The sequence below is a fragment of the Lissotriton helveticus genome, chromosome 4_1 (assembly GCF_964261635.1).
Source record: "Lissotriton helveticus chromosome 4_1, aLisHel1.1, whole genome shotgun sequence".
In the NCBI taxonomy this organism is placed as follows: domain Eukaryota; kingdom Metazoa; phylum Chordata; class Amphibia; order Caudata; family Salamandridae; genus Lissotriton; species Lissotriton helveticus.
The window spans coordinates 2,039,478,898-2,039,503,991 of NC_136063.1; the positions used below are offsets into that span (position 1 = coordinate 2,039,478,898).

At 44.5% G+C, this 25,094-nt stretch overlaps 1 protein-coding gene across 5 annotated transcripts in view; it reads right to left on the bottom strand.

Annotated features, from left to right (window-relative positions):
• KIAA1210 (KIAA1210 ortholog) overlaps window positions 1-25,094 on the bottom strand; it is a 608,938-nt gene that overhangs the window by 127,404 nt on the left and 456,440 nt on the right. For all 5 annotated transcript variants that reach the window (XM_078688678.1, XM_078688680.1, XM_078688682.1 and 2 more), the window contains one exon: window positions 3,111-3,176. In XM_078688678.1, the coding sequence (XP_078544804.1) occupies window positions 3,111-3,176 (66 nt within the window). The remainder of the gene's footprint in view (window positions 1-3,110; window positions 3,177-25,094) is intronic.

Sequence of the window (25,094 nt, forward strand, 5' to 3'; positions counted from 1 at the left end):
AATTTGTACTTGTGCCTATTTTGGACGTGAGGATGCGTTTTGTGCTACATAAAATAGTGCAAAACGACAAAAGCACTGAACAGCCGCTGCTCGTATCTGTCTTGTGTTCCTGCGCAATTGCAGCACATTTTTAGAGCGAATGGCGCATTTGTTTGTTAAATTTTTATCATGAATTAATGCGAAATTAATGAATTTACACCTATGAGGCCGACATACAGACAGAGGGAGACGATTACCACGTGTTGGCAATTGGTGTCAAATGCCGAATATAGATTTAAAAAATATATATTTTAGTGGCAGAGAAGAGAGCACTACTGAAGGTGGTCGTGGTGGGCGGCAGAACGCTGGGTATTCTGTGTGTGTGTATTATTTTTGTAACTATAATTATTAAAAATTGATGCTTAATTTGGGCTTTTATGTGATCACTTCTCAATGAATTGTTATGGGTGTGCCTATGTATTCTCAATACAACTCAAACAGCAATCGAGTAATGTGAATCTGCACTGGCATATATATGAAGGTTCAATATAAATATTTAAAAAATATCTTTGTAATAATCTTGGTACGACTGCATCTACGAGGTCAAACATATATGTCGGGGGAGAAAAGCAGCTACTCCAGTGCTTCCTGCACCCAACCAAACAGCCCCTTCGACAGGTTCTCACCCAGTCTCCTAGGTCAGGGCAACATAACACATGCATTTGCAAAGGGCATGTTCATCCCGTAAGGCATTTTGGTGTTGAATAACTGGTGTTTGTGGTTAACCAACTTAACAATATTTATTTTTTCAACCTCAGAAGAATGATGTGGCTAAGTGGACTTGCCGGGATTTGAACCCGTGGCCATGAGATCAAACACAGATTTCTGGAGCGGATGCATGAGCTCAGGGCTACCAGACACAGCAGGAAGACACTGAGCACCCTTGGCCCACACCATCCATCACAGTTTGAAAGATGTGGGCACAAGGTACGTCAGCTCCCACTCGCACTCACAAAAGAAGCAACTTTTATTCCCAGTCAAAAAAAAAAAACAGCCAACTGGAAACAAGTAGCATTAAATTTGCAAGTGTGAACTGGGATTACTGGTCGAGCAAGAAGCAACCAACAGAAATCAGACCCCAGTCACCCATCAAACAAGGCGCTCATCGGAGGTTGTAATATCTGACCGTACTTCGCCGATGTGGCTTTGTAGGCAGGTCAATGTAGCAATAGTACATTACTGTATGGGGAGACAGGACACAGCCGCAAGGTCCAGGTGAGAGAGGAGGAAGAATCGTTGCCCTGAGCTGAAACCCTTCCATTTTCAGCTAAAGGTCATTCATCCTGTTGCCAATAACAAGCCATCTTAATCAACATTTACTCATACTGTCTGATAATCATTAACACGATATTACTCCAACTATAAACTTGATATTCTTGTAACTATGCATGGACTCAAGAGAACTCACTTAGTGTTCGCAACTGCTCCCTACTGGGAAACGGCCACTACAACGAGGCCGTTTCAACTAAAACCATAACCACGCATGCATTACAACGCATGCGTGGTTACAACGACAGCCTTTACCACGCATATTTTTACTACGAAGTACGTAGTAAAGGCATGTGTGGTAAAGGGTACAAATAAAAAAAGGGGGGGTTGGGGGGGGTTGCCCCCCCAAATAAAAAAACACTAACCTTTAGAGAAGATGTGCAGGAAATCGGCGGCGCAGGGGAAGGAAACGGCCGTTTTTTTTTTTTAACGTATGACGTCACCACGGAAAAAACGTGGAGAAGGAAAAACGTGAAAATAGTGTTCCGTTGTAACGCATGCGTGGTAAAGGCATGCGTTACAACGGAGTTCGTTGTAATATCATACAACCTGCAGTAGTGCACAGCCTTCGCAAGTGAACACTGTTCCAAGGAAGAAGATGCGGGTTCAATGTGAGTTTTACAATTCTTAGAACCAGCAGACCTGAAATCTAAACCTAGCTTCAGCATTCGTCCTTGCCAGCCATCCTCAAAATCAACTGCATCATCTACAAAGCCATCACGACCAGCACCCCTGCCTATCTCATTGACACGTTCACCACCTCTGTGGCTTTTGGCACACATCAGCAAGGACAGCATCAGACGAGACGAAGCAGTATAAAAAAAGAAAGAACAAGGTAGGAGGCATCTACATCTACGCACCCAGGGTTAGAATGACATCCACAAAGCCTGCCCCAACCCAGCCCCAATTTACGAAGGAGCTAGAGACTCACCTATTTAAAGAGCACTACACCATGCACCAGTGACAGTCCAGGTTCACCCTTTGAAACCACTGCTCCTCACATCACGCACTGTCTTGGACCCTGCACAGCTTTTAGCTGCCTTCTGGCTACGTTTGGGCTACATAAACAGTGTATATCTACACACAGAGCATGGCTGTATTCTCAAATTGAAAACATATGTAATGTGAAAATAAAATCTGCATTGGCAAAGCTGACAGGTCTGAATTTAATGAGGAATGCATGTACAGAGCATTTGTGCATGCCTGCGCAAGCTTGTTTAAGCCAGACAAGTTGGGTATGCCAATGTTTATCAGTGTAATCTGCCGCTCCAGTGTACTATTTGAAAGTTGTGATTAAAATATGAAAAAACCCTACTGCCATGAAAAAATAACAAAACAAAAATTATGTGTGATACATCATTTTACAGGAGGTGTAAAATATCCCATGATGCATTGCAATGGAAGCACAAAATAGGAGGCGGAATGATACAACAAAATGCGAATAGCTTGAAGTGATAATGAAAAACTCATAGGCATACAAACAAAAATTGGTCGTGCACAATAGGCTATCACTTGAAATCTAAACACCCATTTGGGGTCTTGTGCTGTGCAAATGACATGCATTAGAACAGTAGTATATGCATTCTGGTTCGTGTTAGAAAGTTTTAACTCGAACCCCCACACCCTGCCTATGTACGCCTCTCTCTGGTTCCGAATGTTCCTGGTAGAACAAAAATGTCTCTCCAATATACAACCAAACTCCTTAGACCTGAGTCTGTCTGGACTGTATCAAATGTATAAAGGAAAGGCGCAGTTATGGGTAAAACACTGATCAAAAACAGAGCAATAAATTCCGAAGTTACCTGTTCATCTTCACTGTCTGTTCCGCCTAAACTCAGGGAACTTCGGTGCTCCACAGGCCTGAAGGACTGCAAATCAAAACAAAAGAGATGAAGTCTTTGGAAGAACTGGCATTTTGCATACATATGAAAAACAACGAAGAGCACGAAAGACACCTGATCTTTGATGCACTACTGTTAAATCTTGTTAATACTGTATTTGCGTTCAATAGTGTGCTGCACAATGAATGGGTGGCAGAGTGGGTGATTGCAGGAGCACTGCTGAGGTGTTTGTTTTTAGTTTTTATGTTTCAACCATTCAGTCCTTTTTGCAGGTGATTTTGCATCATATACACACACAGACGTTACGTTATTGTATTTTTAGCACGCACATACATGCTTGTGAGGATTACATGGAGTAAAAACCATTGGCCACGCCAATATGTCTGGCTTAAGAATGAAAGTGCCTCTTGTGTCATTGATGTGTTTAGGCACTCAAGAAGTCATCATACATGCACATTGTCACTCATATATGCACTCATACATTCATTCATTCATCCATCCACAGCCTTATTCTTGCTTTCATTCTCTCACACAACCGCAATAAAACAGACACAAACTCAACAACATATGCAAGATAAATTATAAGAACATAAGTAGAAGAAAAAAAGCATGCTGCCCTCTACACACGATGGGCAAATGCTTACAATAATGAAACTAAACATAGCAGTTGCTGATGGTATTACAAAGGTACTGTAAACATGTAAACAGTCTACCACTGTTTTAAAGTTCAAGCATGGTGCCACATTTATAACCAATTGACTGGTCAACTTGGAATGGTAAAACAACGATACACTATGAAAAACAACATTCCAAAAAGGTATACTGCCCATATTGACTTTAGAGGAAGTGGCTACATGGGATGCGACGCAATGCACATGAAATGAGAAGCAAGCAAGCAACTCGTTAGCACTGCCTGGAGAGCTAGAGTATCTTCTTAAGAAACATTAAAATAAAAAGAGAAGCAGCAAAGAAATTAAAGGGAACATTCAAACGGGAAAAATCAAAACGAAAGGATTGTCAAACCAGCCCGACACTGACTCACAATAATTTTCAGTTGGATGTACCCCTGTAATCAGAAAATGACATCATTCACAAATCAAGAGAGACAATGAATGATGTAGACTGAACCAGTACCCCAAGCAGTTCGCTGTCATATATGGAGCAGTGTAGAAATGAGACACTGACATATCAATGGCAGAACAGAGCTGACCCAAAGGACCCCTATGTAGCTATATGGAAATACATATATATTATATATATATATATATATATATATATATATATATATATATATATATATATATATATATATATATATATATATATATATATATATATATATATATATATATATATATATATATATATATATATATATATATCCAACACAGTCCAGGTTCCCCAAAATTGGACTTGCCACTCGGAAGTTGATTAAAACAAACACCGCTTTATTGGCACCTGCTCGTGGAATTCAAACAGGAAAAAGCATTCCATCTATCTCAGAAGCCAAACGCGTTTCGAGAGCCAACATACTCTCTTCTTCAGTGGCTGTAGGTCGAAGAAATGAAGTAACAGCATGTGATTACCAGCACCTGCCCTCCTTGGGCGCGGCCAACCATGGCCTTCTGGGCGCTGTAGTTCAACAGTATTCTCCCAGTGGATGCGCACTTCATTCGTTTTAAAACCATTATTGATTCCCCATTGGGTGAAAGGCAAATGTCCTGCTTTCACTCCACGCTGCTTTGTTGTGGCAATTGGTGCGGGCTCGCACGCAGTCCTGGAATGCGTCACGCTCCCCTTCCGCCATACACGCTGTACCCAGTGATGGTGTCAGCGAAGGTCGAAAATTCCGCTCGAAGGGCAAAGTCCGCGACCAGGGCGGCCGCTTACATCCAACACAGTCCAGGTTCCCCAAAATTGGACTTGCCACTCGGAAGTTGATTAAAACAAACACCGCTTTATTGGCACCTGCTCGTGGAATTCAAACAGGAAAAAGCATTCCATCTATCTCAGAAGCCAAACGCGTTTCGAGAGCCAACATACTCTCTTCTTCAGTGGCTGTAGGTCGAAGAAATGAAGTAACAGCATGTGATTACCAGCACCTGCCCTCCTTGGGCGCGGCCAACCATGGCCTTCTGGGCGCTGTAGTTCAACAGTATTCTCCCAGTGGATGCGCACTTCATTCGTTATAAAACCATTATTGATTCCCCATTGGGTGAAAGGCAAATGTCCTGCTTTCACTCCACGCTGCTTTGTTGTGGCAATTGGTGCGGGCTCGCACGCAGTCCTGGAATGCGTCACGCTCCCCTTCCGCCATACACGCTGTACCCAGTGATGGTGTCAGCGAAGGTCGAAAATTCCGCTCGAAGGGCAAAGTCCGCGACCAGGGCGGCCGCTTACATCCAACACAGTCCAGGTTCCCCAAAATTGGACTTGCCACTCGGAAGTTGATTAAAACAAACACCGCTTTATTGGCACCTGCTCGTGGAATTCAAACAGGAAAAAGCATTCCATCTATCTCAGAAGCCAAACGCGTTTCGAGAGCCAACATACTCTCTTCTTCAGTGGCTGTAGGTCGAAGAAATGAAGTAACAGCATGTGATTACCAGCACCTGCCCTCCTTGGGCGCGGCCAACCATGGCCTTCTGGGCGCTGTAGTTCAACAGTATTCTCCCAGTGGATGCGCACTTCATTCGTTTTAAAACCATTATTGATTCCCCATTGGGTGAAAGGCAAATGTCCTGCTTTCACTCCACGCTGCTTTGTTGTGGCAATTGGTGCGGGCTCGCACGCAGTCCTGGAATGCGTCACGCTCCCCTTCCGCCATACACGCTGTACCCAGTGATGGTGTCAGCGAAGGTCGAAAATTCCGCTCGAAGGGCAAAGTCCGCGACCAGGGCGGCCGCTTACATCCAACACAGTCCAGGTTCCCCAAAATTGGACTTGCCACTCGGAAGTTGATTAAAACAAACACCGCTTTATTGGCACCTGCTCGTGGAATTCAAACAGGAAAAAGCATTCCATCTATCTCAGAAGCCAAACGCGTTTCGAGAGCCAACATACTCTCTTCTTCAGTGGCTGTAGGTCGAAGAAATGAAGTAACAGCATGTGATTACCAGCACCTGCCCTCCTTGGGCGCGGCCAACCATGGCCTTCTGGGCGCTGTAGTTCAACAGTATTCTCCCAGTGGATGCGCACTTCATTCGTTTTAAAACCATTATTGATTCCCCATTGGGTGAAAGGCAAATGTCCTGCTTTCACTCCACGCTGCTTTGTTGTGGCAATTGGTGCGGGCTCGCACGCAGTCCTGGAATGCGTCACGCTCCCCTTCCGCCATACACGCTGTACCCAGTGATGGTGTCAGCGAAGGTCGAAAATTCCGCTCGAAGGGCAAAGTCCGCGACCAGGGCGGCCGCTTACATCCAACACAGTCCAGGTTCCCCAAAATTGGACTTGCCACTCGGAAGTTGATTAAAACAAACACCGCTTTATTGGCACCTGCTCGTGGAATTCAAACAGGAAAAAGCATTCCATCTATCTCAGAAGCCAAACGCGTTTCGAGAGCCAACATACTCTCTTCTTCAGTGGCTGTAGGTCGAAGAAATGAAGTAACAGCATGTGATTACCAGCACCTGCCCTCCTTGGGCGCGGCCAACCATGGCCTTCTGGGCGCTGTAGTTCAACAGTATTCTCCCAGTGGATGCGCACTTCATTCGTTTTAAAACCATTATTGATTCCCCATTGGGTGAAAGGCAAATGTCCTGCTTTCACTCCACGCTGCTTTGTTGTGGCAATTGGTGCGGGCTCGCACGCAGTCCTGGAATGCGTCACGCTCCCCTTCCGCCATACACGCTGTACCCAGTGATGGTGTCAGCGAAGGTCGAAAATTCCGCTCGAAGGGCAAAGTCCGCGACCAGGGCGGCCGCTTACATCCAACACAGTCCAGGTTCCCCAAAATTGGACTTGCCACTCGGAAGTTGATTAAAACATATATATATATACACACACACACACATATATATATATATATACATATTATATTTATGTATTTCCCACAAGGCAACCATCAGACGTACAGTCAAATTCATAGTATACAAAATTACAGCTGGCAAAGCAAAATTGCAAAATACTATGGGCCAGATGTACGACCTGCCAAATAGCACCTCGTAAATTGCGTCGCATTGGCGACTCGCAGGTAGCGAGGTGCTATTTGGCATGTACAACAGTGTGTTTAACATTGTTTTCGATTCTCAATGGGGTCGCAAATTGAGAGGCTCATGAATATTAATGAGCCTCTCGCAATCTGCGAGCCCATTGGGAATGACAGGCCCTCCCAGGGATGGTGGCCTGCTGGGCTCAGCAGACCACCATGTCTGGGACTGCTTTTAAATAAAGCAGCTTTTAAAAAAATAAATTCGGCCCATTTTCCTTAAAGGAAAACGGAATGCATTTGAAAAAGAAAAAATTAAACGTTTTTGTTTCATTTTTTTTAAGGGCAGGCAGTGGTCCTCGTGACCACTGCCTGCCCTTAAAAAATAATATTGCATGCATTTGCAAAGGGGAAGATGTCCCTTAGGGACCCCTTCCTATTTGCGAATGCCTTACCACCTACTTGTAGTAGGTGGTAATTTGCGAGTGCTTTGCGACCGCAATTGCGGTCACAATACATTGGTACATAGCTGTGCGGTCGCTATTAGGAAGGGAATGCCCCTTCCTAATAGCGAGTCGCAAAACAATATTTTGTGAGTCGCAATTTATTTACGACTCGCAAAATACTGTTTGTACATGGGCCCATGCTTTTTAGCATGCGCAAACAGGTCTAAGAACCGTTTATGCATGCTAAAAAGCATTGTACATCTGGCCCCTATATCTCTTAAATGGCGTAACAGGGATTCTGATTGACAAACCATTGATACTAAAGATTTGTACTGAGGGAGCAGCCAGCACCATTAACCTTGCCTACTTTGGAAATCTGTGAGATTCTATATAACAAAAACCTAATTGTAGGCTTTCATTCAGAATATTAACAATCCACCCTTACATGCCTCTTGACTTTAACATATGCTTTTCACAATTAATATATCAGGCCTACTGCCCTTATCGTAGCATTTAATAACCATCAGGGATACAGCCTTCGCTTGTCACCATTAACCATCGGAAGCCTATTGTATGGAGTTTAAGCTTTCTGGCATACAGTCCTAAAAACAGAAATGAATACACAATTACAGCTAGCAAAGCAAAATATTATCTTGCCTAAGAGTCTGAGACAGATCACTGTAGTGCATATCTTTTATCCCCACAGTTTGTTTGGGTAGATCACCAACACCAAAACTCTTGCCTACTACGGTGATCTGCGAAATTACATATAACAAAATACCTTCCGAAAGGCTTTAGCATAGTGTAATAACAATCCATAATTAAAAGTCTATTGTTTTTGACACTTGCTTTTCACATAAGGTTGGTGAAGCCTACTGACTGCACACACCTATGATCACAGGTTTGACACCTTAACCAACTCAGTCCTGCTATAAAGAGTATTAACTTTGCCACAAGTCACAAACGTGCAGTACAAGCAGTCTTTTTAGTGAAAGCATACAAATGTGGCCCAATCAAATCCTGCACCTAGGGAAACCAACATGTGGATAGAGCCAAACCCTTCTCTCAGGGGCACTCTCACATTTCTTTTTTGTTCAAGCCAAAATTAAAAATCCATGATCATCACTGTAGGTCTGGGCTCTCAAATCTAAAATCTAAGAAGCCTGAAGTTAATGACTGTTCTCCTCCCATATGTGCTACTACCAGCAAAAAACAATCACAGTAAATTATCTTGTTATATAACACTTTAATAGCATTACAATGTCATGTTTCTTCCCCCTTAACCCTTTGCATGCTGATGACGGAACCGCTCCGTCATCAGCTGCGGGTGCGCTGTGCTGATGACGGAGCGGTTCCGTCATCAGCTGCGGGTGCGCTGTGCTGATGACGGAGCGGTTCCGTCATGGCCCGCTCGCCACGAATTCCGCACCTGCGCTGAGCGTTCTATTGAGCGGGGCGTGACGGAAACGCTCAGTCACAAGCACAGCGCAACCGACGCTGGTGACGGAGCGGTTCCGTCACCAGCATGCGCCCGCCGTATTTCCGCCCCGCCCCCCTAGCACTGCGGCGGAATAGCCGCCGCAGTGAAGGGGTTAAAGTTCAAGTTCAGGCAGCCATCCTGCTGCTGGCTCATGAGGCTGCATAAATAAACACATGACGCTACATAAATAAACACAATGATCACAGCTGAATGGAGGGCAAAAACATTTTAGGTCTAGCTTGCAAAATCTTTTCCTTCTTAAAATTCTTTTTTAAATGCTTAGCACTGCCAATTATTTACCATTTGTTAGCTTCATCGTCACTCATTTCTTTGCTTTTCATTGGTCTGGTTGGGCCGGTTTCACTTTCTCCTTCATGAGTTTGTCCCTTCTATGGTGCATGGGCCATGTAAAGATTAATAGCTTAGTTCATATCCTTCCGCTGCTCATGCTCTGATTCAGGTACTTTAAAAAACAATCCTGCTTCCTTCATTGTTGGTGCTTCCTAATAATCGTTGCTTGCCTGTTGTTGTGAGTGCTGCCTAGCTTTAAGGTTTCATGAGTGTTGCAATTGATTTGCATAAAGATTTTTGTGGTTGCAATGGAGTATTCTTCAGCATCCATTAAATTGTTGGAAATCTTTCTTTTAGGTCATTATTTGCCTTTGATGGCTGTTTCAGTTTTGATAATTCCTGCTTCAATGAATTCAGATGTCAGAATACTTTGGCCATGTAAGGTTTAGCTCAATTTGTAATATATTCTGTGAAAATTACTATATGCTCGCTTGCTCATCTTGTAAAAGGCTCTTCACCCCATTTAGAACTGTTTCCTCTGACATAACTATTGCAGTCTCAGAGAATCTTTATTGTTACACCGAGGTCTTAAATGCTGCTGAGCTCACTTTATTCAAGTCTCCCCTGGCCGACTACAGCCTCTTCTGCTGGGAACGTGTGGTTTATGCTGATCCACTTTGCTGGATTGAAAGAAAGTAAAGCTGTGATTGAACATATGCCAGCGGTACCACGATGTGACCTTTCAGACGTGTTCTTCAGCACTGCAAAGTTACCCAGATCCATGCTGTAGTGTCATGTGAATTAGCAATGACTGACCCTTTTGGCTCCTGATGGACTCTGTAGAACTGTGTCACAAGTGCTGGAGTATACTGAAATTAAGGGAGGTTTGGAATGCTGAGTTTGCGGTTAGACGCAGAAGAATAAAACTGTGCTATGCCAAGCTCCATGTTTGGTGCAGTCATTAGCGGGTACCAAGGCTGGGGTGGATGCTACACCTGGCGACGATACAAGGGGTAAGAAACACGAAATCTGCTCTCCCAGAGAGCTTGCTATGGTCCAGGAAACTGCTTGTGTTTGCCACGTGTGCCTCAGTGAGAGTGCAGAATTAACATTGTACATATGTGGAGTCAAAGCACAACTCCAGACTGTGTAAGGCAATTGAAGATAAAAAAAGCTTTACTGGGAAGAATACATTGTTGGCCTAGAACTTGATGGCAAGGCCGTAAAAAGAGGTACAGCGCTACTAACCAACTTAAAACTATACATCATGCGGAGTGATGACGTTATAGGTGGACACTGCCAGGATATGAAAGAGCAGCAAATCACGCTAGCAAATAGTAAGGTAATGCTGCGATCAGAAGTTCACCGAGGCAGTGATCCACCAGGTGACAGAGACAGTACAAAGAGATGCCTAACAACAAAGAAAATGAAATAAAAGAAACGGTCATCTGCTCACCAGAACTGAGAAAAGAGAGTCATCATACCACAACGTTGGGTGAAGTGGATCAAGAAGAGCCCAGGGTTGTGTTTATGGAGCTGTCCATACGAGAAGCAGCACCCAACCAAAGCTGCCGAGTGGTGTTCAGAACAACTCCAGAGGTTTTCGAAGACTGAAAGCTGAGAGCGCCGATTGAAATAAAGTTTTTTTTCCAATGGAGACCATGAAAGAGGCAACGTTTCCTTCTTTTTATCAAAGATGACCCAGAGGCCAGCATGTGACAAGGCTTCCGAGATGGGTTGCATAAACAAGATCACCAATCAGCATAAAAAAAACACTACTTTCCACATCAGTAAGGTTCACCAATCGTTGCAATGCCGCCACCTTCCTAAAACCACCACCACCATTCGATAACGCCAAGAAGCAGAATACTGGCGATAGATGACTGCTTGGATAGAGATATTTGATGATTTCATTGATGAGGTAGAAGACGTTGCTAAAAAGATTATCAAATGCCTTAAGACTCTTGCAGGGAAGGTGTAAAAGAAGTCATAATGAAAATGCTGTGAGCTGGAGAGAATTAGATACTTTCAAATCAAAAAAGCCTTAAATCTCATGTTCAATCCAATGCCAAATGTAGATTACGAAAGATAAATTTTCAGCAAGATTGACAGAAATTTGGTGAAATTATCAACAAATTGGTTGAGAGACTGCATACGCTCAAACACTGAAAGTCCAATTAATTTAATGACTAGGAAGCTATACGTCTCTGAGTTATTGATGGATACCTATTCGATTCATTCAGACGACAAATGCTGAGAGAAACTCTTAGTCTGGAGCAAGTTCTCAGAGCTGCCAGAGCTGAGGGGCTTGTCGATCGACAAGCTGCTGACAGAGGCCGGAGGTGCCCAGAGTGAGTCAGTCATGAATATAAAATTAAGCCAAAGTACAAGGCAGAAGGACACAGAGTGATGTCTCCACAGAAAAATAAAGTTGTGCTTCAGGTGTGGATCTTCGTTTCCACTTGAGGGTTAATGTCCTACTCTTGGATAGATCTGCAAAGGCTGTGGAAAGGAGAACCATTTTGTGATGATTTGCAAGGCGAAGGATAGCTACTCCCACAGTTCAGTACTTTCATGCTTTGGTCATAAGAACTCCATTGCAGACCTAAATCAGTTTTCTGATAGAGTTATATCTTCAGTAATGTGGTGCTTTCATATACAGGTGTGTTGGTATGTGTGCTCTGATGTTTGGTTTGTGCACCTGGTGGTCTTCTTTAATTTGGTACTAGCCATCTGGGAAGATTGGTATCAATGTGTCCTATTTGAAGTATGCATCTGAGGTATAGTGTTTGGTTCGAGTCTTCTGTACCCTTTTAAACCAGACCAATTGTGAGGTGTTGGTTCAGATCAGTATACGATCATCATGTAGTGATATACTGTTCCATGAAGTCCAGTACTATTGTGTGTTCGGCGAGGACCAACCTTACAGGGGTCTCTGAGCTGTGTTGGTTGTTTCTGCATTGTACCATACCATACCATACCATAATATACAATGACAGGTCATACCATACCTAACAACACAATGACAGATCATTCCCTATTATACAATGACAGGCCAGACCATAACATACAAAACAATTTTTTTTAAACGTTAAGCCATGCAGCACAGCAGATGGCTAAAAAACATTGACCGAGTCGACAGATCTAGCATAAGTGATACCTAGATCTATTGATATTGCCAATGCTTGTTTTGTAGAAGCGCACAACTTCTACACAAACAAACCATGTACTCCTGGCTACCACCACATAATGTCTGGCAAAACATGTTAATCACAATATCTGGCGGAGCTACACTGTCAAGTCGGACCTAAAAAGGACAACTCTCAGTGTCTGGAGAGCTCAGTTATTTGAAGAAGAAAATAGTCAAGTTTCCAACACAGGAAACTGAAGCGTCTTGAAGCAAGAGAGGGATAGGGGGCATTCTTCTGTGACTGATAACTTTAACGAAAGGGGTGAAGAAAATAGGTAGAATCACTTTGCTCGCTCTCCAATTTACCAACTAGGTATAGTGGAGGCACTACTGGAGATGAAGTACAGATTGACAACACACACATGGTCGCTGGGTGGATCTATTTGAGATTATATGAAGTAGCAAAGTAATGGCTATGCTGGTATTAGGACATATTAACAAAGTAAAGCGGAGTACTCGCATGAAATAATTCAGGTCGGTGAGCCTCACAGAAATTAGAAAGTTGATACACCCTCTCCCATTTACTCATGCACCACATACGACTAAGTGTAAGAACGATAATAAGAGTGAATTTCGAGAAAGGTTTCGTAATGCAGCGTAAAATTAATTCTTCACAATGATGAATTCAACATGGACACTCAATTGCTCAAAATAGAAGGCTTTAATTCTGTCTAGGCTACTTGCCCAGACTCTTCCTAATGTATCAGTTTATTTCTCTTAACCAGAGTCATGTAGTTTTTCGTCTGCACTGGAATCCTTCCTTAATATTTTTCAGGGAACAAGTACTTTGATTTCCCAGCATAGCACTGAACAACCAGCAATTCCCTTTTTAAGGGGCCAGTTCAGCAGTCCTTTACATGCAACTGCTAATAATAATCAGTCAAAATTACATTTAAATTTACTACATGAATTGTTCCTGGGTTTTTTCACTTTCAGCATGTGGAGTCACATTTCTTCACTTATTATGTAGTTTTAAAATTAATGGTACCTAGTTTATGTTAAGAAAATAAGCACATCGTAGATACAGCTAAAGCTTTTGATCGAGTACATTGGGAGTATCTCTGGAAAACTCTTAAAAGCTTCAGATTTCCACAGAACGTGGTAACTGCTGTGCAGAACCTTCATAGAATGCCCAAAGCCAGAGTGCTGATTAAAAGAAAGCTCTCTGAGTGGTTCCAAATTACCTGGGGTATGAGACAGGGGTGTCCCCTGTCTCCTCTTCTTTTCAATCTGTATATTGAGCCGTTAGCGCATCAGAGCAGATCTCACCATAACCCCCTTTAAGTTAGCTGGGTTGGAGGCTAAATCAGCGCTTTATGCCTGAGGAACCTGCACTGGCTCCCCGTCGACAAGAGGATCACGTTCCGGCTCCTCACCCACAAGTCTCTCCACGACCTGGGCCCCAAGTACCTCAACGACCGCCTGACCTTCTACACGCCCACCCGCCAGCTACGGTCCACCAGCCTCGCCCTCGCAGCCGTACCACGCATCCGAAGAGCCACCGCCGGAGGAAGATCCTTCTCTTACCTGGCTGCCAAGACTTGGAACTCCCTCCCCATCCACCTTCGGCTGACCCAGGACCATCTCGCCTTCAGGAAACAACTCAAGACCTGGCTGTTCGAGCAGTAGCATACCCCTCCCCCCGAGCGCCTTGAGACCCTCCCGGGTGAGTAGTGCGCTATACAAATGGCATGATTGATTGATTGATTGATGATATGGTGTTATATACAACTAACCCACAGGTGGCGATCCCTAAGCTGATGACGGGCAGAAAGCTCTGGTAAGGTATCTGGATATAAGGTAAATGCCATCAAAACCAAAGTTATGGATTGGAATCAAGGAAAAAATAGCTGGGGGACAAAATTTCAAATTAGATACCTTGGCATTTTAATAACACAGAGGCTTGATGATATTCCAGGAGCTAATTGGAAAAAAGTGAGTCAGGTAGTCTGGAGTCTTTAGATAAGATGGGCAATCTACCATTAAATATCTATGGCAGAGTTAATCTTATTAAGATGATCATTCTCCCCAAAATCACTTTTCTCTTTAATACTATACCATTTATCTTTTTGAGGGAGGATATAGCTAACCTGCAGGGAAAAATTGGTCGCTTTATTTGGGCATCGAAGGGACCCAGGATTGCATGGAAAATGTTGAGGAGAAGGCTGGGGGTGAAGGGATTAGCTCTTCAAGGCTTGCTTATCTATAGTTATGCTTTTTATTTTAAGAATTTTCGTATGTTTGCAAATAGACCAGATGATTGGGGACTCTGAGGTAATGCTTGGAGGATTTGGGCAGTCTTACTTATTGTTTACATATGGGGTCCCGAAATATTTTTAAAAGGTCAGGCTGAAGGTTTTAAAAACGGCCCTACGAGCATGGGTATATTTCAGGAGAAGGCTTGGTATACCTTACTATACTTCTGCTGCACCTATTTGGGATTCCCCGGGCACCCCAGTTTGTTTAATAGATCAGCTCAGTGAACCCTTAAAATCTGCGGGCCTAGTTCTCTGGGCAGACCTTAGAACAGGATCCAGCTTAGTGGACTGGGAAGTCCTAAAAAATTGCACCAAGGGTAAGCTAACAAGATTTAAATATGATCAGTTATGAGCATGGTGGGCCACTCAAGAGTGGAATGAAGAAGAGTATGAGTCATGGTTGGAACAGGGGTTGTGAATTGGGCCGCTAAGGAAAGAGGTTTCAATTTGGCATTGGGCCTTTTTGGAGGTGGACGATAAGAGCCTGTCAGATATATCTAGTATTGGGAAGAGGCAGAACTGGAGGGAGATTTGAAGCAAAGTGTCAAGTATCCTTTTCCATTCTATATTCAGTGGTGAAACCTGCCTCACTTAAGAGAAATCATCTGTTTACCACCCATAGGGTATACTGGTTTCCATCTAAACTTTCTAGAGTAACTGGGAAAGTATATGGCTCTCCGAAGTGTACGCTTTCATTGGCAGATGATGTGCATATGTTTATGCCATGTCCGGGAATTGCCTCTTTCTGGATATTAGTAAGCAATTTCATTAGAGAAGTGATCGGACATTAAATAGAGGTAACCCTCAACTCATATTCTTTGAGGCGACATCCAGAAGTAAGTTTACGATCGTGCTCCACTATATCAAAATTTGTCTTCTATGTGATCCTGTTGGCGAGACGCGAGATATGTAAGCTGTGGAAATCAGAAAATCCTCAACTTATAACGGAGTGCCTCAGATGTATTAAGTATACGAGCCAGGCTGATATTGCTAGCAATGTCAAAAGCCTGGAGAGGGTATGGGCTCCGTATGTAAACTGAAAACAAAAATAACATGGGTCCAATGCTCTGGTACATAATTCGCAGGTTGGTTTTGTCCCGGGTTAATCATACAGGAATCATCTTAGAACATTAGCCCATACCTTATGGTCTGCTAGAGATTTTACAGCGGATGCGGTCGCTCTTTCTCTAGATGCGGAGAAAGCGTTCGACCGCATTGACTGGGCTTATTTGTTTGCCACTATGAGGCATTTTGGTTTAGGTGAGAAGTTTATCTCCATGGTTCACTTACTATATGACAATCCAACAGCTCAGGTTAATTGTGGAGGTTTTCTTTCTGACAAGGTGGGGTCATATAGCAACCAAATGAAATGACACAGGACTGAGAAACTCCCATCAGCCCACCCTTATGGCGGAATATCATCATGTGGGATACAGATAGTAAATCTAAACCTTTCCCAACCCATCAATCGAAGGTGCAGAGATGGATTTCTGAGGTGGAACTCTAGCCACAGTGTTATTCGGATGATGCTGATGATGTGCAGTGCTGTGAAGATGTATGCGAGATGTAAAATTGGCTACTAGGGCAAAAAGTCAAGTTTAATAAAGATTGTCCTAGTGTCAAGATTAAAATAACGCCTAATAGTCTGAAAGTATGACTATGTTGTGGCGCTGTACAGTGAGGTCAACATGTTTCAGCCGAGCGGAACAAACTGTCCGGCTTTCTTCAAGACCCAGATTGGATAGCTAATGCAAAAGGTGCGAGTCAGAAAAATATGAAAAATATTATTACTGTGCAACAAATGTTCAATTACTCCGACCAGGAACTTGGGTCCCCAATGTAATCTGGTGGGATTGAGTTAGTTGTCCTTTCCCAGCATTATGTGGGAGATAACCTCACCTCGCCCGACAACCGCTCGGGAAAATGAGGCCCCGCTCTAACCGTCGGTACCCCTCTACGGCGTCCGAGAGGAAGTGGAGGTCCTCCTGTGTCATTTCATTTGGTTGCTATATGATCCCACCTTGTCTTTAGCTTCTAGTACAGCACACACATTTCTCTGACCAGACATCTCTTCTTTTGTTATTACATTTGAGTTGGGGTTTTGAGATGTCAGGGTCGGTAAACTGACCCCTTTAAACCCTCCTGACCTTTCTTTTTTCGGTGTTCTTTCTGTTCCTTTTTTAAATTCAAAGAGGTACCCATCAAGGTTGCCCATTGTCTCCCCTCTTATTCTTACTAGCGATGGAACCTCTTGCTTCGCTTATTCATCACTCGCCCCGGTTAGAGGGTATACCGATACCGGGAGGAGTATCCAAATTATACTTCTACGCTGACGATATCCTTCTTATGATTAAAGATCTTCCCCGTTTCTTATCAAATTTGCTTGAAATTATTAAAACAGTTCTCTGTCATTTCTGGTTATAAAATAAACTGGGACAAAAGTGAAGCTCTACCACTCTCTCCTTGTACCACAAAGGCCTCTATTGATGGCTATCCTTTTTGCTGTAAATCATCTCAATTAAAACATCTTGGAATTCTGTTCAATTGTGGATTGGAGAGAATGGTTTCAGGTAACATCTCTCCTCTCATTGCACAAATGGAAGTTGATTTTGCCAAATGGTCTCTTTTGAGTTTCTCCATGTGGGGAAGAATACAGGCGGTGAGAATGGTTACTTTGCCCCGATTTACTTATGTCTTGGGAATGCTCCCAATTATTATACCTTTAGGCACACTTCGTCGCATAGATTCTCGATTTCGATCCTTTGTCTGGGGAAATATGCGACCTCGTTTGTCTGCTGCTAAACTAATAGCACGCCGCTCCCTTGGTGGTCTAATTCTACCATCGATATAGCACTACTCTCTAGCTTTACACCTTTCACAGCTGTCTTACTTGCTCCCAGGTGCAACTGACTCTCCTCAATGGGTTACAATAAAACGCTCAATACTTGAATGCGAGGATGGTCTTAATTTTTTATACCATGTTCATAAACCTAGGACTACTCCTGCACATCCTGTGCTCAATGCCACATATCAAACATGGCAACGTGCACATCATCTACTGCGAATTGGCCATTTTTTATATTCTAAAGCTCCCATCTGGAAGAATGAAAGCATTCATATTAATGGACAAGCACTTTCCTGGCCTGAATGGAGCTCAAGAGGAATCCTAATCTTAGATCAACTTATAGTAGGCGGTGAACTGAAATCTTTTGAGATTCTCTGCGAAGAATTTGATCTTCCTTTACATCAGGCTTCGAGATATTTACAACTTCAACATTCTCTGAAGAGATGTCTTGGCCTTCCCCCTTGGACACTGCAAACTTCGCCAATTTTGACTTCCTTGCACTTGGGGCCGACATTAAGGTGTCATGTCAGGTTTATATAGATATCTGATTAACCATTTATATTTGCAGCCACTTCTTGCTACTCTCCGTGATAAATGGCAGGAACGGCTTCATATCACCATAGACGAAGATACCTGGCCAGACATATTGGAAGCCCTGGATAAGGGCACTCGTGAAGCACTAATGATGTTCTGTGTTTTTAAAACTACATGATTGGCATTGGACTCCCTTAAAGTTGCAGCGAGCTGGATTATCATCGCATTCTAGGTGTTGGAGATGCTCTGAAGCTAATTGTGACCTCCTGCATATAATTTTTGAATAAAATGGGGGTTGGGAGCACACTGCCTCACAGTCCCAGCCAAGTTCGCCCCTCACTGTGAGGCAGTGTGCTCCCAACCCCCATTCTGTTTAAGAGGCTCCCTTGAGCCAGCAAGCTGACGAGCTTTGGAGATGCACCTGTGTGCGGTACTGTGACCTGAGAGGAACTTGGCAGCATTGCCAGCAACCCCAGATGATTTTTCTTTGCTCTCAAACTGCTGCTCTCTACTGATGAAGGGCTCAACCCAGAAACACGTGTCTAGAGATATACAGCAATGTCTGCATCAACTTTGGTGGAAAACTGCAGCTAATTTTGATGTAAGTTTGAACTGTGTACTGCATTTACCAGGATGAAAAGGGGCGAACTGTGTTGGGCCTGTGAGGCAGTGTGCTCCCAACCCCCATTCTGTTCAAAAGGCTCTCTTGAGCCAGCAAGATGACGAGCTTTGGAGATGCACCTGTGTGCCTGTGAGGGGTACTGTGACCTGAGAGGAAATTGGCAGCATTTCCAGCAACCCCAGATGATTTTTCTATGCTCTCTAAAACTGCTGCTCTCTACTGATGAAGGGCTCAACCCAGAAACACGTGTCTAGAGATATACAGCAATGTCTGCACCAACTTTGGTGAAAAACTGCAGCTAATTCTGATGTAAGTTTGAACTGTGTACTGCATTTACCAGGATGCACAGGGGCGAACTGTGCTGGGATTGTGAGGCAGTGTGCTCCCAACCCCCATTCTGTTCAAAAGGCTCCCTTGAGCCAGCAAGATGACAAGCTTTGGAGATGCACCTGTGTGCCTGTGAGGGGTACTGTGACCTGAGAGGAACTTGGCAGCATTTCCAGCAACCCCAGATGATTTTTCTTTGCTCTCTAAAACTGCTGCTCTCTACTGATGAAGGGCTCAACCCAGAAACACGTGTCTAGAGATATACAGCAATGTCTGCACCAACTTTGGTGAAAAACTGCAGCTAATTTTGATGTAAGTTTGAACTGTGTACTGTATTTACCAGGATGCACAGGGGCGAACTGTGCTGGGACCGTGAGGCAGTGTGCTCCCAACCCCCATTCTATATAATGTTTGAATGTCCTTTTATAAAACAATGTTGGCAGCAAATAGGAGCTACACTACTAGAAACTATTCCTCTTTCACTCCCTTTCACACCTGCCACTATTTTGCTGCATGACTTTAGAACTTTTCCTATTATTTCACGACCTCAAAGTCGACTGTTACACACTGCACTTACTACTGCTAAACTATGTGTTTTAAGACTGTGGAAATTACCTAGCCCTCCCTCCAAAGAGGACTGTATGGTTGCGATGATACAGACAACAACCTATGAAAAGGTAATTTATAGGATACAAGACCAAGAACAAATATTCCAGCAGGTGTGGACCCCCTTTCTTCGCGATTCCTGAAATTCTAATTCCCTTTTCTTTCCCTCCCTATATATAGCTTTTCCCTTCTCCTTTTTCCTCCTTTTTTCCTCTTCCTTAATATATTACAGATGTATATTATTTGTCACATACTGATTTATATTTACTATATTGTTTTGTATCCAATGAAATTGCCTATCTTTTTTTTTTTTTTTTTAAACTTTATTGTACAGAGAATGCTCACAGATACGGGCCTACAACCCAGCGGGCCGGCCACCACAAATAAGGAACATTGTCGACAATACAGAAAGGCATACAGAATATCACAACAAAACATACAGGAAGTAAGGGCTTGAAGCCATACAGCAACCCACAGGGGCAGGATACGAGAAGGTTGATTTTCTAATATAATAACGGGTAGGACAGGATAATAACAGGTAGGAAGTCTCGGTGGGTCGCGAACAAGCCGCAACAGAAAATACAGGATGACTCAATGGTATCAAACACATATCGGTAAAAGCAGAATAGGAGTATCGCCATTAAAACAGTGACATCCGCCGTTCAGCGCCCACCGACCACCACAAGAACATATATCAAACAGAGTCGAAAAAGCTTATCAAATAAAGCCCTCCGTCACACAACCCAGGGAATAAGGAAAACCCCCCCCCACGAGAGGGGGGAGAAAGGGAGAAGAAAGAGGAAAAAGGGGACAAAAGGTGAAAGAAAGAACGCCGCCTCAAGCACGCGCCCCATGGCAAAAGAGGCCATAAACCACAGAACGGTATACAGCACCAGTAGTAACCGGAGCAAAATTACGTAGTGAGCCAAAGTCACAGTAGGACCAAACGGCTAGTGTATCAAAAATAACCCACCCAGAGGGACACATGCTAAGACCTCGTCCCGAAAAAGAGGACACACAAGGCCATAGAACCGAAAGGTTAAGAAAAATGAGGGGAAAGAAAATCCCCAAAAGAAATGACAGACCCCCACCCCACCCCGCAAGCCCACCCTGCACCCCTGCAGAAGGCTATGGCCTACCCCCCAGCAGCGTGCCTGTCGCCCTAATCAGAACCCGAAATATAGAAGAGCTAAAGCAAGATAGAACCATAAAGACAAAAAAGGGGGGGAAAAAGAAGGAACAAGGGAAAAAGGAAACACGGGAGAGGGCCATAAAACAGAATCATAGGCTCCCACCCTCCCGTCCGAAACATCAGTGTCCACGGGAAGAAAAAGATTTTAAGGATACAGTCCAGGAATACGACAAAAATCCGACATGATCATACCGTACCAACCGATCATCCAGCCATTACAAGACATCAGTCCACAAAGGCAAGATCGTCTCATCCCTGTCCTTGTTTTTCCAAATCTGTAGCAGTCCGCCTCACGAAGAACCAGACCACGAGGAACAGGAGGCAGAGAACAGGGAGGTCAAACTTCAATCCGCAGAAGATGTTTCGTGTACAACTCGGATGGACCGGAACGTTCAGAAACCATTGTACACAAAGCAGGCACAGTTCCGAAGAGGATCTGAAAAAGGCCGATCCAGCGGAGTCAGCACCGGATCTACGCTCAGCCATTCGAGGAGATGAAGAACAGGAAGAACCACCAAGACCGGCCCGGACAGGACCCGGCCCACCGACCCACAGCACAGGAGAGGACACATCAAGATGGAGGGCAGCGGAACTCCGCACATCCGTAGAGACGGCAGTCACCGGGTCCACGATTTCCAGGATAGTTCCAGCCGCACCCAGCAGCGACGTAGCCGCACACGCCAAAGGGGGCTCAAACGGCCCAGCGAAACGAGCCTCCTCCATGCGAACAGCGGGTGCGGCCACAGGAGTACCCCAGGAGCGCAGGGCGGCGAGGATGTCGGCAAGTGTAGGAAGACCTTCACAGTATCTGGCTTCTGTGCCACATCGTGGACCACCGCCGCCCATCTCGGCCCGGCTGAGATATACAGTGTCGGCCGCCATCTTGGAAGCCCGGCGGGGTCGCAGCGATCCTCGACCCCCGACCGGGCCGCAGCAAGGCAAACGGAATTCAGTCAACCACCAGCAGAGGCACGTCCAGAGCAGGAAGGGGGGGCACCAGAAGAAGGAGGATCGCCGTCCCCCAAATGCCACCGGCCCCGTTCTCCGAGTCCGGGCGAAGGCACTCAAAATGGCTGGACCGGAGAACAAAGGGGGGGACAAGCCACATTCACGGTGAGTCCCGTCGACAGAAGGCAGCGCCTCCACCCCAGGCCGTGGAGCCGCCTGATCAGGCCAGAAAGCCGCAACCGGCCTCTCCGCACAACCGCCTCGTCGGTCGAGCCCACTGCGCCATCAAGGGCCGGCCACAGCGTAGCGCCCCGTCTGGGCGCCGCCAAGGAGACCCAGGCCAGTCCGCTCCGGAGGCCCCGAAGCCAGCGAAGGCAAAGTTCCGGAACCACGGCACCCAGAGACAACCGGAACAGACGGTAAGTGCCTATAAATCGTCGTAGATCCACAGCGTAGCAGAAAGTGTCTTCCCGGGGCAGGATAAAAGCAGGATTTATGTTTCGAACAGGAAAGTAGACGGAGCCGAGCGAAAGCGCGGCCATCTCGGACGCGAGCTTGGCTCCTCGAAATTGCCTATCTTTGATCTCCAATAAAAAAATAATTATGACACAAAAAAAACATGGGTCCAATGGTTAAGCCTTATATGCTGGAGGTCCCGGCTTCTTTCTTCTCTGTTCCTGTAGAAGAGCAATGAGCATGGAAACAGCATTATTTATTCTCTGCTTGGGAAGGCATTCCATCTCTCATAGCGGAGAGGAAAGCTATAAAGGGCAAGAAAGATGGCAGGATAAACTGTTCCCATTGATTCAGCCAATCAGAAGACTTAGAAGATATTGCATAAATACTGTTAACTGCCTGTGTTTCCTAAATATGGAATGGAGAACCCTTGAATCAAGAGGGGCTATGACATAAAACACAAATCAGTGCCTCACCATCTTCCCAGAAAAACTAAGAAAAATCAGCAACCCCCCAGTATCAAGACACTCAACGAGGTGAAGTGTTGGATTTTTATTGAGTGCTCTGGTTTCCAAGAAATAAAGAGATGTGAGAAAGGCGCAAGGGGGACTGCACTATATCTAGTGCTGAAGAACACCTGCACCAGGCTCATCAACCCATGGTCTTTTCTTTCTGTTAGTATTTGATATCTGGTAAATGCTGCTCCTTGAGCAGGCGCAGCCGGCATGGCTCGTGGGTGGGGAATTGGCACAAGGGGTCAATGGGGAGAGGGAGTGGAGGGGGAAGAGGGACTACCCAAAAAATAAATAAACTTACCTTGATGTCAAATCCCGCGTCCCTGCTCTCCTGTCTCCTACTCCAGTAACAGGAAGCAGGCAGCTAGGCTCCCTACGCCAATCACAACGCTGCAATACAGCACTGTGATTAGTCTGAGCACCGTGACACAACGCTCAGCCAAGGGCTGGAGGGATGGGCATGTTCTCCATGCAGGCTGTAATGCTGCCTGGATGGAGAAAGAGGAAAGTGTGTATGACTTGATTGGGCAGCCCGAGAATGCTGACCAAACAGTCATTGAGCACTTAGAAGTGGGCACACCACTCCTCCACTGCTCCGAGAGCAGAGCAGCCCGGCCCACCAAGCAGCAGGACATGAAGCATAAAATGATAACTCTAAGATATTATCATTTTATGTTTCTACTTGCCACTGCTTAAAACAGTGGGGAGACGCTCCTCTGCCATAGCGGAGAAGCCGCCACTGTGCTTGAGACCCTGACAATACCCTGCAACTGAGTTCATCTGCTAGCATGCCTCTGCTCCCACAAAATCATGTCCTCTGCATGTTGCCAGAGCCGCGAATGGAATCCAATAAATAGCCACAGAATGTCATGAAACAAAGGGCACACAAAGAAGATCAAGTAATTCTCCAAATTAATTCTTGTACAAGGAATTTAGATCAGTCTTGAAACTTGACACCAGTTTCTTGAACCCCTCTTGTAGCTCCGAGTCTCTTTAATTTCTTCAAATTCCTCTGGAAGCTGCTGAGGATTTTCTAATTGATGAGTCTACTGTTTGCAAAATACAAGAGAAGTTGCCCATGTGGCTGCTCAACAAGTAACCTACAAGCAATCATGCTCTGAAAAGTGACAGAAGCTGCACCCGTAATTCCCCTAAGACCAAATTATCAGAGCATGATGCAAGTAAAATTTGAAAGCTCTCTCAACTTCAGTATTACGCCACATTGTTGCCAAGTTTGGAAAGGAGAAACAACAGGATTAATCTGCAAACTTGAAAGAATCTCTGGTAAGAACTAAGATGAGTCTTTGAAACAACTAACTTTAGCATTAAAGTACACATTAGAGGACTAGCCAGAAAACACAACCTGCAACTCTCTGGCCCATTGAATAATAACTGCATTCTTACACATTCCATGCTCCAAATACAAAAATGCCTGAGTCAAGTATTTGATAGCCCAAGTAAGCAGCTAGAAACTACGGGAGTCCTACAAGCATCATAAGGTGGTTACCTACTATGCTAGCGCTCAATGACCTATCATGAGCCAACTGATCTTATAAAAGTAGGTTAGTAGAGTGCTTCCTCTGATTTATGTTAGATCTGCAAGACCCAAGAAGCAATGAAGGAAAATGCTACTTACCAGTATGCATCTATTCTTGGCATGTAGAGCTGCAGATCCACACACTGTGCATGGATCACCATCTTTGTTGGGCCCGGATATTTGCACTTGTTGTATTGGAGAAGTCTTTGGAAGTCATGAGATAGGTGACTCCTCCTTTGGACAATAGTGAGCATGGGCATCGAGTCCATCATAAGATTGTTTTTTCGCCAAGTAGGAAAACGATGGAGTTTTGTTAGAAACAGAAAGAGATGTCGATGTATGTTGTATCTAAATAAGATAATACTGGAACAGATAAAGGTAGCTGGGGAGGTGGGTGGGCGTGTGTGGTTCTGCAGCTCTACATGCCAAGAACAGATGCATACTGGTTAAGTAGCATTTTCTGTTCGAGGCATATGAGCTGCAGATCACACACTGTGCATAGATTGTATAGCAGTACTCCTCCTTAGCGGTGACCACCAGTATCTGTT